This window comes from Sander vitreus, chromosome 1 (genome assembly GCF_031162955.1).
Source record: "Sander vitreus isolate 19-12246 chromosome 1, sanVit1, whole genome shotgun sequence".
Classification (NCBI taxonomy): Eukaryota; Metazoa; Chordata; class Actinopteri; order Perciformes; family Percidae; genus Sander; species Sander vitreus.
The window spans coordinates 17761386-17775283 of record NC_135855.1 but is presented as its reverse complement, the minus strand read 5'-3'; the positions used below and the strand labels follow the sequence as shown (position 1 = coordinate 17775283).

Below are 13898 nucleotides of genomic sequence, written 5' to 3'. Positions count from 1 at the left end.
ACCTAGCAGACCAATTAAGTGCATCGTAACTAACAGTTAGTGAGGCGACTTCAGCCAAAGTTTGGGTACACAGTGATCAAACAGTTAAAATCAACTGCCTGCATACATTCAATGGAGGTCTAACTGACTAACTGGTCTTTCTTCTCATGTTAACACAAATCAAAATATAATATAGTGCTGTACCTTTATTGCTAATTGCTTTAAATTCTAACTCCTTACATGGAATACATTTGCACTGTATCCTAATAGTGGCTGTATCAATCAAGCAACAGAATTAAAACACCACATACTCATTCTCAACCTCAAATCAAAGCTTTTAGACTCTTTACCTCCCATGGTGGAACAAAAACCGCCTACTCTCCTTTTTTTCCTCTCCTCGTTGCTGCTCTATAATTTCCGCAGCGTGATTTATCACTGTTACTGGGTTGATTAGTCTCATTTTCTTTTAATACATGAAACAAAGGTCACAGTTCCCCATTGATATAAGCCAATGAGGTGTTAAGATCTGGGAGTGCTTAAGAGATCAGCTGGATCATCATTAATACCGGGTGCTTTCATTTTAAGACCAAGCATGCGTGTGCGTGCGTGTGTGTGTGTGTGTGTGTGCGTGTGTGTGTGTGTGAGAGAGAGACTTTTTCCTCCTGTTTCTTCTTTCCTTAATGAGTGCTTACCATTGATAATTAGCTCAGTGTGCATTTGAAGACATGAGTCACGAGTAGCAGTGGCCAGGTGTTGTCTTGCTTTAATTGCTATGGCAACAAGCAAAGGTGCAACTCATTCCCTGCCAAAATTCTCTATTGGGGTCCACGGCTCGACATTAAGGCTTGTTCCGGGACAAGTGGATTGTTTTTGAAGGGCAAGTGGAAGAGAAATGTACTTGACTACTAAATAAAATGCCATGTTACTTCACGTTATGTGCCACTCATTACGTCCGTTTTATCGATTTTATTTTACCGATTTGAAACAAACACATTTTTTTTCACCACAATCCGTCGAACCAGCGTCAAACTCAGAATGCTTTGATTGGCCAATCAGGAGTCGGTCCAAGTAATAATCGCCCGGAGTCCACAGCCCGGCCAAGTGCCAGGGAAAGCACCAAGAACAACAGCACCATACGAGTTCAAAAGGGAAAGAACAGCTGGAGAGATGAATTTGACTGGGTGCGTTATGAAGAAGGAGTAATGTTCTGCTGCCGGGGGCAACCCAACTTGGCTGACAAGTAAGTGACGTTAGCTAGCTAGCGTCGGCAGCTGTGTACCCAGCAAGCATTAGCAGCATTTGTATCAGTTAAATGTATGTAGTTAAATATCAGCTAATATTCAACTGTAAAGTAGCTACACCTTTTAAAGGATCCCTTGGTAAACCAGCCTCTTTCAAACCAGCTTTCAACGGTTTGTTCGAATTCTGCATTAGCAAAACTATTAACCTATTATTAAAATAAAATTATATATATATATATATATATATAAAAATGATAAATCTTTTCCCAGACAAGTGACTTTTGTGTATGGACAAGTGAAACGTAAATGTACTTGTCCAAAGGACAAGTGCCTCAAAAAGTTAATGTCAAGCCCTGGGGTCACTTTATAACATGAAAGGAACATATAATAAGGGATATGGGAGGTAACTTAAGTAAGATAAACGGGGGAAAGTGAGTGCAAAGTTTATTGTGAGGAGCTGTGGAGGCTGTAACACTGTAACATCTAGACACAAGGACGTGTATAAATCCAGTCCTTGTGGGGAGTGGGCTGAAGGGAAACAAATACTTACATAGATTCTGTGCAATCTTAGGATCTAGCACCTTGAGCTCTTTAATTCTTTTCTTTATGGATTTTTTATCCTCCAGATCCTCCTCTTCTTTTTTGGCTGATGAAGACAGAAACAGAAGAATTATTACCAACACACAAAGGTAAAATGTACACAAACACATGCACTTACTGTATTGCTGACATACGTATGATCCACTCAAATTCAGATGTAGTGAGATTTGGAGATTTACATATATTTTTCCTGCGTCCAGGTACAACATAAGGAAGGGGAGAAAGGGACTGGAATGTAGATTGAGTTCTAATACTGTAGTCATTTTAAGCCCAGGTCAGACCAAAGATTTGCGAAGAGACGAGTTGAAACTTGCAACTTCTTGCAACGAAGCCGATCTGCAGCGTTCTGAAACCTGCCAGTTCACACCAATGAGACGAGACGTCGTATCATTTCCATAGCAACCACTCTTTGCACTTCCATCCTAACTTCCGACTTTTAGGCTTTTTTTTGTAGCTGGGTCATTTGTTTCGTGTAAATATGAATGTGGATAATGTTAGTGGTATTGAGATGCTTGGTACTAGGGCTGCAGCTATTGATTATTTTAGTAATCGAGTATTCTACCGATTATTCCATCGATTAATCGGATAAGAAATACTTTTGTTTTATTGAAGAGCAATAATATACAATAGTTTGGTTTAATTTTCGAAAAAAAGCTAAATTTGTATTGCCTACATTGCTTACAATATCATCTCTCAAAAAACTAAAACACATTAAGTGCATTTAAGTGCCATATTACATTGTTTTTAAAGAAAACATTTTCTGAAATGCAATAACAACCTCAAACTAAGGCACACATTAAACATCCAATAATACATAAACATTACCTTAAGTTTCAACCTGAGACTGATCTGTATATAGGCCTATATGTAAATATTAGTTATACTCAACCTATTTCCATTGATTTCAATGTCACACAGCTCTGTTACACTTATGCTAGTAGATCGTTGATCAGCTGTTTCTCCGTGAAGAGAGAGTGTCAGAAAATGGTGCGCAACAATCAGCTGTTTTTCCGAAACAGTCCATAAGTCGGCTCTTTAGATCAAATTGTGGTCACCACTACGTATTTTCTTTTCTTTGTTTTTGGTAGTTGTTTGGTGTAGTTTCATCGTCCATACGACTCTGTGATTTATTTTTGTCGGGTCCGCTTCATGGAATGGAGGATTAAGTTAGACCCGATGTTTTCTGTTGAGATGCTGAAGCATTGACGTCGTGCTATTATTATGGTAAGCTAGTTCGATTTTGCAGTAGACATACTGTACAGAGTTTTCATTTTAATTACGTTTGAACTGATTACAAACTTTGGACACTTTGTCGTTTTCTCCAGCCTGTCTCTTCTCGTAGCCCCTCACTATTGACGCTCTCTCTTCATTTTTGTAATCGCCGCCGTCAGTCTTCATGACGTGTCGCTAGCAGCGTCAGCCCGGTGTGCGACAGTAACAGTGCAGATCCACTTTGGCGACACGACTGAAGCGTGGTGTCGTGACGTCATACATCCATGGTTGATGCTCCACGCCCTTGACCGGCAGCTGATTGGATGAACCGCGTGACGTGGGCCTGGCTTCTCGAGAATTTCAACGGAGTCTCATAGCGGCTCGTTGAGAATACGATCTCATATTTTACGAAAATAGTTCACCGAAACATGTTTCTGAAAACATTTTAAGTGAGGAATAGGCCATACAGTTGCTGAATCTGTCTTCATTTCAGATCGACGAAGGTTAGTTTGAAAGATTTTCGTCTACTTCCACTGGATAGTCGCCTCGCGTTCAACTGATTCATTTGCATAAAAAAGGGCAGTCAAATGCAGCGCCGCCTTCCCGGAATGCTTTGCGTGCACGTTGAAGTCGCTTGACGTCACCCATAGGAATAGAGTGGAGCGCGGCACGACAGTAGAAGTAGATAAAAATCTTACAAACTAACCTTCGTCGATCTGAAATGAAGACAAGCAACTGTATGTCCTATTTCTCGCTTAAAATGTTTTCAGAAACACATTTCTTTTCACAAACTTTTTTCGTAAAATATAAGATCGTATTCTCAACGAACCGCCATGACACTCCGTTGAAATTCTCGAGAAGCCAGACCCACGTCACGCGTTCATCCAATCAGCTGCCGGTCAAGGGCGTGGAGCATCAACCATGGATGTATGACGTTGCGACACTTCTGACACTGATCAGAAAAGCTTTATTGCCAAGTACGTTTTTTACACATACACGGAATTTGTTTTGATGTTGTAGGTGCATGTCACACATTCTCTAAAATAAGTTAAACAAACGTAGGCTAAACAGAACAAACAATATAAGTATAAATATATGTATATATACACACACAGAATGTATTAAAAATAAGAGAGTAAGAATTAAGATAAAAAGAGCAGAACAGCAGAGTAAGTACAGTGGCATGTAGAGCCAGAGGTGTGAGAGAGAGTGTCAGGGTGGGTTCCTGGCCTTATTGATGAGGCTAGTGGCGGAGGAAAAAGAAACTGTCCTTGTGACGTGAGGTTTTGTTCCTGATGGACCTCAGCCTCCTGCCAGAGGGGAGTGTCTCAAAGAGTTTGTGTCCGGGGTGGGAGGGGTCAGCCACAATCTTACCAGCACGCTTCAGAGTCCTGGCGGCGTAAAGGTCCTGGAGCGGCGGCAGATTGCAGCCAATCACCTTCTCAGCTGACTGAATGACACGCTGCTTGCCCTTGGCTGTGCTAGCAGCGTACCAGATGGTGATGGAGGATGGACTCGATGATGGCTGTGTAGAAGTGCACCATCATTGTCTTTGGCAGGTTGAATTTCTTCAGCTGCCACAGGAAGTACATCCTCTGTTGTGCTTTCTTGACGAGGGAGCTGATGTTCAGCTCCCACTTGAGGTCCTGGGAGATTATAGTTCCCAGGAAGCGGAAAGACTCCACAGTGTTAATTGTGGAGTCACAGAGGGTGATGGGGGCAGGTGGGGCTGAGTTCTTCCTGAAGTCCACAACCATCTCTACTGTCTTTAGAGCGCTGATTCTACTCTAGGTTGATTTGATTGCAACACTTCACCAGGTGGTCAGCCTCCCACCTGTAGGCGGACGAGTTCGATGAGGGAGGTGTCGTCCGCGAACTTCAGAAGCTTGACGGACTGGTGACTGCAGGTGCAGCTGTTGGTGTACAGGGAGAAGCGCAGAGGAGAAAGAACGCAGCCCTGAGGGGATCCGGTGCTGATGGTCTGTGAGTCGAAGAGGTCTTTCCCCAGCTTCACATGCTGCTTCCTGTCAGAAAGGAAGTCAGTGATCCACCTGCAGGTGGAGTCAGGCACGCCTAGCTGGGAGAGTTTCTCCTGAAGCAGAGCCGGGATGATGGTGTTAAAGGCAGAGCTGAAGACAACAAACAGGATCCTGGCGTAGGTTCCTGCGGAGTCCAGGTGCCGGAGGATGTAGTGTAGGGCCAACAGTATAGTTGTGTCGCCAAAGTGGATCTCTACTGTAATAATCATCCGTACGGAAACAGTGTGAGCGATACAACGTTGGTAACACTGATTAAACGAAGCTTCGAGGCAATTTATTTTGCATCAAGGATTTTTAGTAATAGAAATATTCGAGTTACTCAAGGAATCGTTTCAGCCCTACTTGGTACACGTTTTATTTCTCTGATTCACTGCTTGTTTCTAACGCCACTGGGCGCTCTCTCTCTCTCTTCAGTCACTCTCCATATCGAGCGACCATATAACGTTACCGTGCTTTCGGGCGGTCGTTGAGGCTCCGTCTTCAACTCTGCCATTTCGACCAGCTGTTTGTAACATAAAAATAAAATGGATTATGGATCATTTTATTTCTACAGTTTATAGCTGACTTCTCTATTGGCTGTTGAAACAGGTGACGTCCCTTATGTTCTAAAACCAGCCTCTGCAACTTGAACAGCTGAGTCACAGCGAAACCATCAGCTGGCTTGAGTCGAGCTGAGACAGGCCGGTTCAGACCGCTGCAACTTTTCCCTGCTACGTTCTAAAACGGTTTTGTCTCGTCGCGAATCTTTGGTCTGAACTGGGATTTACATATTTATTTTGCCAAATAAACGACACAGTCTGCCATGCCAGAATACCTTGCTGCTAGAGAGGCATGGAGAAAGGTTTTACGGGAAAGTGTTCACACCACAGAGTCAGAGTAAGGTGAGGGTCAGCAACGGCTGTTCCATAAACACCATGTTGCACATACAGTAATCAGGTTATGGGTAAAGGTAAAGCTGTTCTGGGTCACATGGAGCCAGGTACTGTAGGTGGGATTGTGATTGTGCTATTGGTAGATAGGAGGGGAATCATGAGGTCTGGTTTTAATTATTTAAGACACCAGATTAAGAGAACAAAATGTGCATCCCAGGAGTATGCTGGGTAATTGTCTAGTGCTGTAATTATGGTGAGGTGAGAGGAGAGGAGAGGAGAGGAGAAGAGTTCATCTGAAGGAAAGGTATTTCTACTGTTCCACACAGGCTTGGTCTTCTTTCAGGGATCCTGGGTCTAATTAAAAAGTGAAGAGGTATGCTGGGAGCTCTCGCAGAGAAGAATGTTAGCATGTCCACAAACATGCACACCTACAGTACAGCCCACCACACACAGAAATACACAAACATGGCCACACACTGAGCTATCCTTGGACTTACGTGGCTCCTCTGTTGGGACACTCTCCTCACAGTCTTTCAATGTGTGAGAGAGGGAAAAATGGCAAAGACAGACAAGGAGGACAATGGAAAATGTGTACCATGGAAAAGGGAGAGGAGAGAGAATAAATAATAAAGAGAATAGATAAATACTATAGAGAAATACATTTTCACAAGACTGCACACTGTCCACTGCAGCGTGAAACATGAAGAGACTCAAGTAAGAAAAGACCAAATATATGCTAAAAACATGTAATGAAAAATGGCTGAATATATAGCAGAAAACAACTAGATCAAATAGAAAACTGAATTATCGGAACATTTAACAACCGATTTCCCTAAAATTGAACCCGTCTTGGTCCACAACTACAAACACATAACACACAGACATGCATAGTGTATTTTTAATCTTGGTCAAGATTAGAGTTTAAAAGATTAGTCAATAAATCAGTTTTGCCAAACAACTATTTTGACATTTAATTATAAATATTCAATACAATCCTTTTTACTTAAAAATATCAATGTCATCAATAATGGTAAATAGTTCCTTTGGGTGTTGGACGGATGGTTGGAGAAAACAAGCAATTTTAATATGTCACCTTTGGGAAATTGTGATGGCAGTTTGCCATTTTATGACATTTTATAGATCAAACAATTCAACAATTGCTTAGTTTGGTCCCGTCTGACTGTGTTCACTGAGAGCTCCATTACCAGCGAGCAAATTTGCGTTTCCTGGATGTCGAAGACATGTCCCGCCCTACTCTGCTTCCGATTGGCTTACCCTGGATTCTTACCCTAATCAATCTCACTCATCATGCCTAAACCTAACCAATCCAACCAACAACGGCAACGAGCACCAGCCAATCAGAGGTAGGGGAGGGACTTGTTGAGGATATTGATTAGCTTTTACAGTAGCATACAGTAGCCAATAGAGCTGAATGTGCGTTACGTTCATGAGCAATGCTAGCGGAATAGTTCATTCTGCCGGGACTGGCACCAAAAACAGCCTCCATAGGAAGGCCAGTTTTACCACAGGAAATACAGTAACGATATGGTTTTCTTTCCTGATTAGGCTTCCTGCACCCTGGGGCCAAGTCGGCTAATTGGACAGCTGTACAGAAAATCGAGCAAACTAGCCAACAGCAGCTAAGTACAGTTAGCGATTAATTTAGCAACAAGTAGCATAAACCTAGCGTTCAATGTCCAAAACTCTGTAAATCACCTCGGTACTGAATTCACTGTCTTCAAACTGTTCTCATATATTTTATGACATCTTAATGACAAGTCCAAATGGTTCCACTTCACTCCAGGTCAAGGGAATTATTCATAGGACCGTTATAAAAGCATTTGACAGTGTAATCAAACTTTATGCAATCGTTATGACAAGTCCAAATTATGTCACTTTACTTGAAGTCAAGGAAAAATATTCATGATACAAATATAATGGAATCATGACAGCCAATGTCAAATCCAACCACATATTGTTATAATGACACATAAAGCTAAATTGTTTCTTTAAGTTTGATGATTAGGCCTACTATGACATATTTATAACAGGTTATGTTGGTTATGTCTAGGTTAATGTCAAGTTGTCATAACAAAGACATTGACAGGTTATGTTGGTTATGTCTAGGTTAATGTCAAGTTGTCATAACAAAGACACTGACAGGTTATGTTGGTTATGTCTAGGTTAATGTCAAGTTGTCATAACAAAGACATTGACAGGTTATATTGTCTTGCTTAATGTCAAGTTGTCATAAGACAAACATCACAAACAATGCTAACTTTGCATTAAAAGTGTCATAATTTACCGAATGACACTTAATGACAACAGTCATAAACATTTATAAAGACTCCTTCATGATCATGACCGGTGTCATGTCATGGTTATGACAGTGTCAAGTCAGTCTTAGGCAGACCCCTTTAAATAAAGTGTTACCCAGTGAAATTCAAAAGGTTAAATGAGAGATACAATACCATTCAAAATGCCAGCTAAATGTAGCCTGCTAAAGACAAAATACAAAATAAAGAAACCCATGACAAATTATAAGGCATGAATGAAATCTATGAACATGTAAATATGTCAATATTTCAGTTAAAGACCAGCATACGTAAATGAAGTATTTATTTTCACGTGAATGTAATATGGAATTTGATGTTATTGGGTATTAGGATGCAATATAAGGAGCCGGCCCTCGAAAGCCTCCAGCTTACTGCATTAAGATGTTGTATTGATCTACTCATCATAAGTTATAGCTTCACAGAATCTCATTTATTACACCAACACACACTGACTCTCTCTCAAATGCACACACACAAGTAACACACAGTAGCAGAACATTAACCACCTTGTTTCAATGCATATTAACATACTTGGCTGGGTCATATAATCCATGAAGTAATCTCACATTATAACGCAAGGGGCTTTATCCATCTGTATCATACAAGAGATAGTGATAAGATAGAAATCATAAAACACACACACACACACACACCTGTCCTTAGGTGTTATCAGTTAAATCAGATTGCCCCCTTCCAGCATCACCCCCAATCTCTCTAGCCTTAAAACTGCTCTTTTCAGGGAAGTCTGCTCATTATACATCAGCCAATTAAAATGTCCCGCAGGGGGGGTCAGAGGTCACTGGTAAATCAATCAGAAGGACCGGCGACTGTTGTAGTTATCAGATTGCGCTATCACACAGGAAGGGGGTGGAAGATAAGGATACACTTACAAGTGCAGAGCAGTGGGCAGGGAAGAAGCAAAGGACATAGTGTAGGTATGGTGGGAGTACAATAGATATATTAGGCTTTAATGGCGAACGGATTTGCCAACATTAATGTGCGTAACGATGACACACTGTTGGGGAAAAGAAAAGGAATACCAGTTTAGAGCGTCAAAGTGACAGAGAATCAGAGATTTAACCTGACAAAGATTTAGGTTACAAACGAAGCACTTGACAAAAAACACAGTTAACATTAGATGTGCAGTGCATTAGAGACAGACACCAACACTAAGTCAACAGACTCAGTTGAAAGGCCTACTCTGCCACGGCTCACACAGTGCTAGCCGTCTACAATCTGAGCACTTTCAAGTTAAGGCCTCTTAATGGAGGCCTGTGATGAATGTCAACTTCATGGCGTGACTGTGGACAAAGTAGAAGGAGAGATAAGGATGAAAAAATACTGTAAAAAAGGTCTCTTTTACTACCAGTGTAGTAGACTGTAAGGAAAAAATTTATTCTGCATTAATCACACAATAAAAAACAAAGAAACAAAAATAAATGTCAATTTGTGTTCATGTCTTTTCTTGAATGAATGAAACAAACAAACAAGGGATATTGGGTATAAAATAAAGGAAAAGTTTTATTCTTTCCTTGAGAAAAGAAAAATAATGTTTAGTTGCGGGGGCAGACAGGGATGCAAAGCTAGAATTTAGAAAGAGTTATCTACTTCTCTCGCTTGTAATAATGCTACTGACTGGTTTTGATCCAATCTGCCAGAGTTTAAAGTCATATTTTGACAGAAATATGACAATATGTAACATTGCGCGCATACACACACACACACGCGCTTTCCCAAACAGTAGCACTTCCCACAAGGCAGTATCAGTGAATTGTGCCGTCAAAGCACTAAAGGGAATGGTGGATGAAATAAAACTGCTGCATAGAACATGACTGATGCTGTACATGACAGGCTGGCCTCAGAGACAAGCAAGTAACACCTCAAATCCCCCCCCCCCCACACACACACACACCCCAAAATCTCCTTTTTCTCCACAGCCCTCTACACTCACACCAGCACTTCATCTTATCAGGATGAATTTCTAATCAGCGAAAACGCCGGAACTGCCCTCCTTTTTGCACGCACACAAAATCTTAACACTAATGTGAAATGGAAAAGAAAAAAAATACTGTACTCAATAACTATTCCTAAAATCTTAGAAGTCATCAAGTGAAGTAAAGAACTGACAGCAGTGTGAGTGAGAGAGGCAAGAGACAGACAGTGTATGTGTGTGTGTGTGTGTTTATTTGGCCCGTCATTTTATCCGATACAGTATGTTTCCAACTATCTTACTTCCTAAGGAGATATAACACCCTCTACTGACTTTTCTCTTGACGGGGTGTCATTATTTATGGCATGTTGTAGTGATACGATCATCTCCCCCTGAGAGAGCAGATACCCAAACACACGGCAAAGGGAAAGTTGAGAGGGCAGCGGTCTTAAAAGGGTAATTAAATCACTGTGTTGTTTCCAATAGCCAATCAAGGCAGTCATGCAGGTAAAGTTTAAATCACTGTTATTAGGGGAGTTTCTGTAGCAGGGAAAATTTGGGGGGCTCGCAATTCAATGTGCAAACACCACACACACACACACACACACACACACACACACACACACACACACACACACACAATTGCCTCGAGCAAAATCCACTATGAGACATCTGATGCACAGGAGGAGGGCTGTCTGCAGCAAGTGAACAAATCCACCATTCCGACACATCTGTCAGCTCTACAGTCAACAGAGGGGAGACGAACAGTCAAACCAGCCGCGCAGTTTGACTGTTGACTCATTGTATGGTTCTGATCCAGCTAAGTCTTGAACTTCAGTCAGCCTGACAGAAAGCTCAAGAGACATCCAGAACGTCCAGTAACTATACACACCTGCCCTCACCTTTCCCTCTCTGCCTTGCGAATGCACACACACTCCACCATCCTGACTAACACTGACATGACGGCTTGACTGGTCTGTGTGCACACGGACTATCCCCTCCCATCTAGAGTTGCGGGTGTGTGGGTACCAGTGAGTGTGAGACCGAGAGGGAGATCAGAGTAATGAAGTGAGGCACTGTGTTGTGAGTGAGCTAATCAAAGTGAACCATGCAGGGCCACCTCTCCCTGTGATCCAGACTAGATGACCCAGGGCCATAATTAGTCTGAGACTTTCATTCTGATAACAGCAAATTAACAGACTTCATTAGGCTTTTCTCTCTTCTCCTCTCCTCCTGCTATACCCAGATCGTTTTTAAATCTAAACCCATAAATTGCTCCTGCTGCATGAGCATCAGCATCTACAACATATACCAGTCAATTGCTCTTCACAAAGAAACTAACATACCCTACAGAGAGCACGGATGTATACACAACTAACAAATAACTTCACAAATCTGGACTGAAATTATTGATGCTAAATCAAAAGATTCATAATTGATTAGGAGCTTCTGTTAATCAGCATGTACTGGCCAGTGGGGATATAGTTACCTGTAGCACTATTCTCAGTAGAGTAGTGCCCTCTAAAGGCTTCTTGAAGACCTACCAATGGCCTTAAAATGTGTGTGGACGTGAGCGTTTGTGTATGGTAAAAGGAGTCTTTTCTGACTACTCGTCATCGTCAGGTATGAAGCGTTTCAGTTCACTATGTGACAACAGTCCGATTTGAACAGTTGTTAAGCCTACCCTAACATTTCCCAAGCCATTTGATTGATGGCAGCCTAAATCATTCATCTCTGAAGTCATTTGCCATTTTTCTGTTGTTCTCACTGTACTGTTGCAAACATCTCTGCGCCATCCCATCCCTTTAACACTTCCCCCACCCTGCATGCACAAACCTTCATGTGTGAATGAAAAATCATCGCAGAAAAATCAAGTCACAAAAGCAAATATGTTTTTAACGAGCCAGCCCATTACCTTGGTGATATGAGAACATAAAAACACAAATTGGGAATGAAGTGAAGTGCTGATGCTTGAGAAACTGAGGCAGAAGAAAGAAAGAAGAAAACAATGAAGAAAAGGAAAGCAGAAAAACAGAAGGTTAACCACATAAAGAAAGAAAAGGGAGGCAAAGAGCCAGTGAGGACGCATACGTACGTGCAGCAAGTGTTACTGTAACACATCAGCCATTTCTAACCAGAATGTGGTTGAATTATGGGCAAATTTGAAAATATATAAATAGTAGGCTAGACATAACAAAAAAGAAGAAGAAAAAAATAGCCATCCATTCACTGTGTACTTTCTGACCAGACCTTTCCTTTCCACAACAACAAAAAGAGCATTTAATTATGCATTTGATGAGATCCCTCATAATGGCACAAAATTTTCTGCAGCCACATGAAAAGTCATTATAGAACTAATGGTGTTCTTCAAAATGTCACAGCAAAAGCATAAAGAGAGTGGGAGAAAAGAGGAGAACAAGCAAGACAGAGTGTGAGAGAGACAAACAGGAGAGAGTGTCCATTTGATGTGAACAGACATATACCAGTGGAAAGCAATACTAACTACACAACAGTATGAGACGGACTCCTGCTGCTGTACTCAGATCTGATCAGATTTCAGTGGTGGTTCTACTATACAACTATAAGTCATTTTAGCAGCTAATTCTATTTCCTACCCTCAGTGAACACAACACAACCTAACCTATACATTAGATTTTATTTTTACACTGAAAGCTTTTTTTGTCTCTTTCAGGCATTCGATTTAAGAAAAAACACCTACAACCCTGTTTATTTTTAATCCTTTTCATCCCCACCTCCTATAGTCCTCAATCTCTCCATAATTCCTCTATGATGGTGTCCACCAACCTCATCAGCTGCTTTTGTCTAATTGTAATTCAAAAGCCCACCAAGTTCTCTGCTCAGCAGACCACAAAAGCTATTGCTGTTCTAAGAAATACACCCACTTTGGATCCAAGAGACATTTCAAGCAGCACTATATGGATATGTGAAGTGGCTCCAAATTAGAGGTAGTCTTAAGGGTTATTGTAGTGACGACAGACAGACTCAAAGCATGGGTTTGAATGACCATTATTGTATTGTGTCACATCGGTCTGAGTTTGACAAGTCACGACAAGCTGTCAGCTCTGACTGTGGTCTTTACCTCAACATGGGAGCTGCCACTTAATCATGTGCGCTCTTGAACCACTCCAAAACCCATATGAGCTAGTCCCCCCCCTAGCTCAAGTAATTCCCCCCAATATGCTTGTGCAATCTGCCAAAACCCACACAAACATGCTTCCTACCCAGGCCATTATAATGATATGGAAATGGGCTGTCTAATTATCTCTTGCAGCATGCCAGAAGTGGGAAGAGAGCTCGTCTTTCCTCAGCTTTCTCTTTGACAGGCAAGATTGATCTGGAGAGCCTGTCATCCACTGAGAACACAGCCTTAATGCTATAGCAAGACACACACATAAAAGGGGGGGGGGGGGGGGGCGCACTTGTGAAGCATCTTGTTCAAGTTGTGAATGCCCATGCTGTCACTTCTAACAGTTTATTCATTAAGAATGTACTTATTGTTTGTGAAGCTTTCATGCTGAACGCCGCACTATATATGTTTACAAGCTTAATCATGGATGTCTGTGATTCCTAACACTTCAAAACAAATTATACAATGATTAATTAGTCATCAAAGTCAAAAAAACATTAAAAAAAACTTGAATAAGTTATTCAATTACAGTACAGTAGTA

The 13898-nt window shown here is 41.4% G+C and overlaps 1 protein-coding gene across 5 annotated transcripts in view; it reads right to left on the bottom strand.

Moving 5' to 3' along the window:
* The window catches only part of LOC144515515 (protein diaphanous homolog 3-like), a 197974-nt gene that overhangs the window by 103818 nt on the left and 80258 nt on the right, over positions 1 to 13898 (bottom strand). For all 5 annotated transcript variants that reach the window (XM_078246442.1, XM_078246461.1, XM_078246451.1 and 2 more), the window contains one exon: positions 1771 to 1866. In XM_078246442.1, the coding sequence (XP_078102568.1) occupies positions 1771 to 1866 (96 nt within the window). The remainder of the gene's footprint in view (positions 1 to 1770; positions 1867 to 13898) is intronic.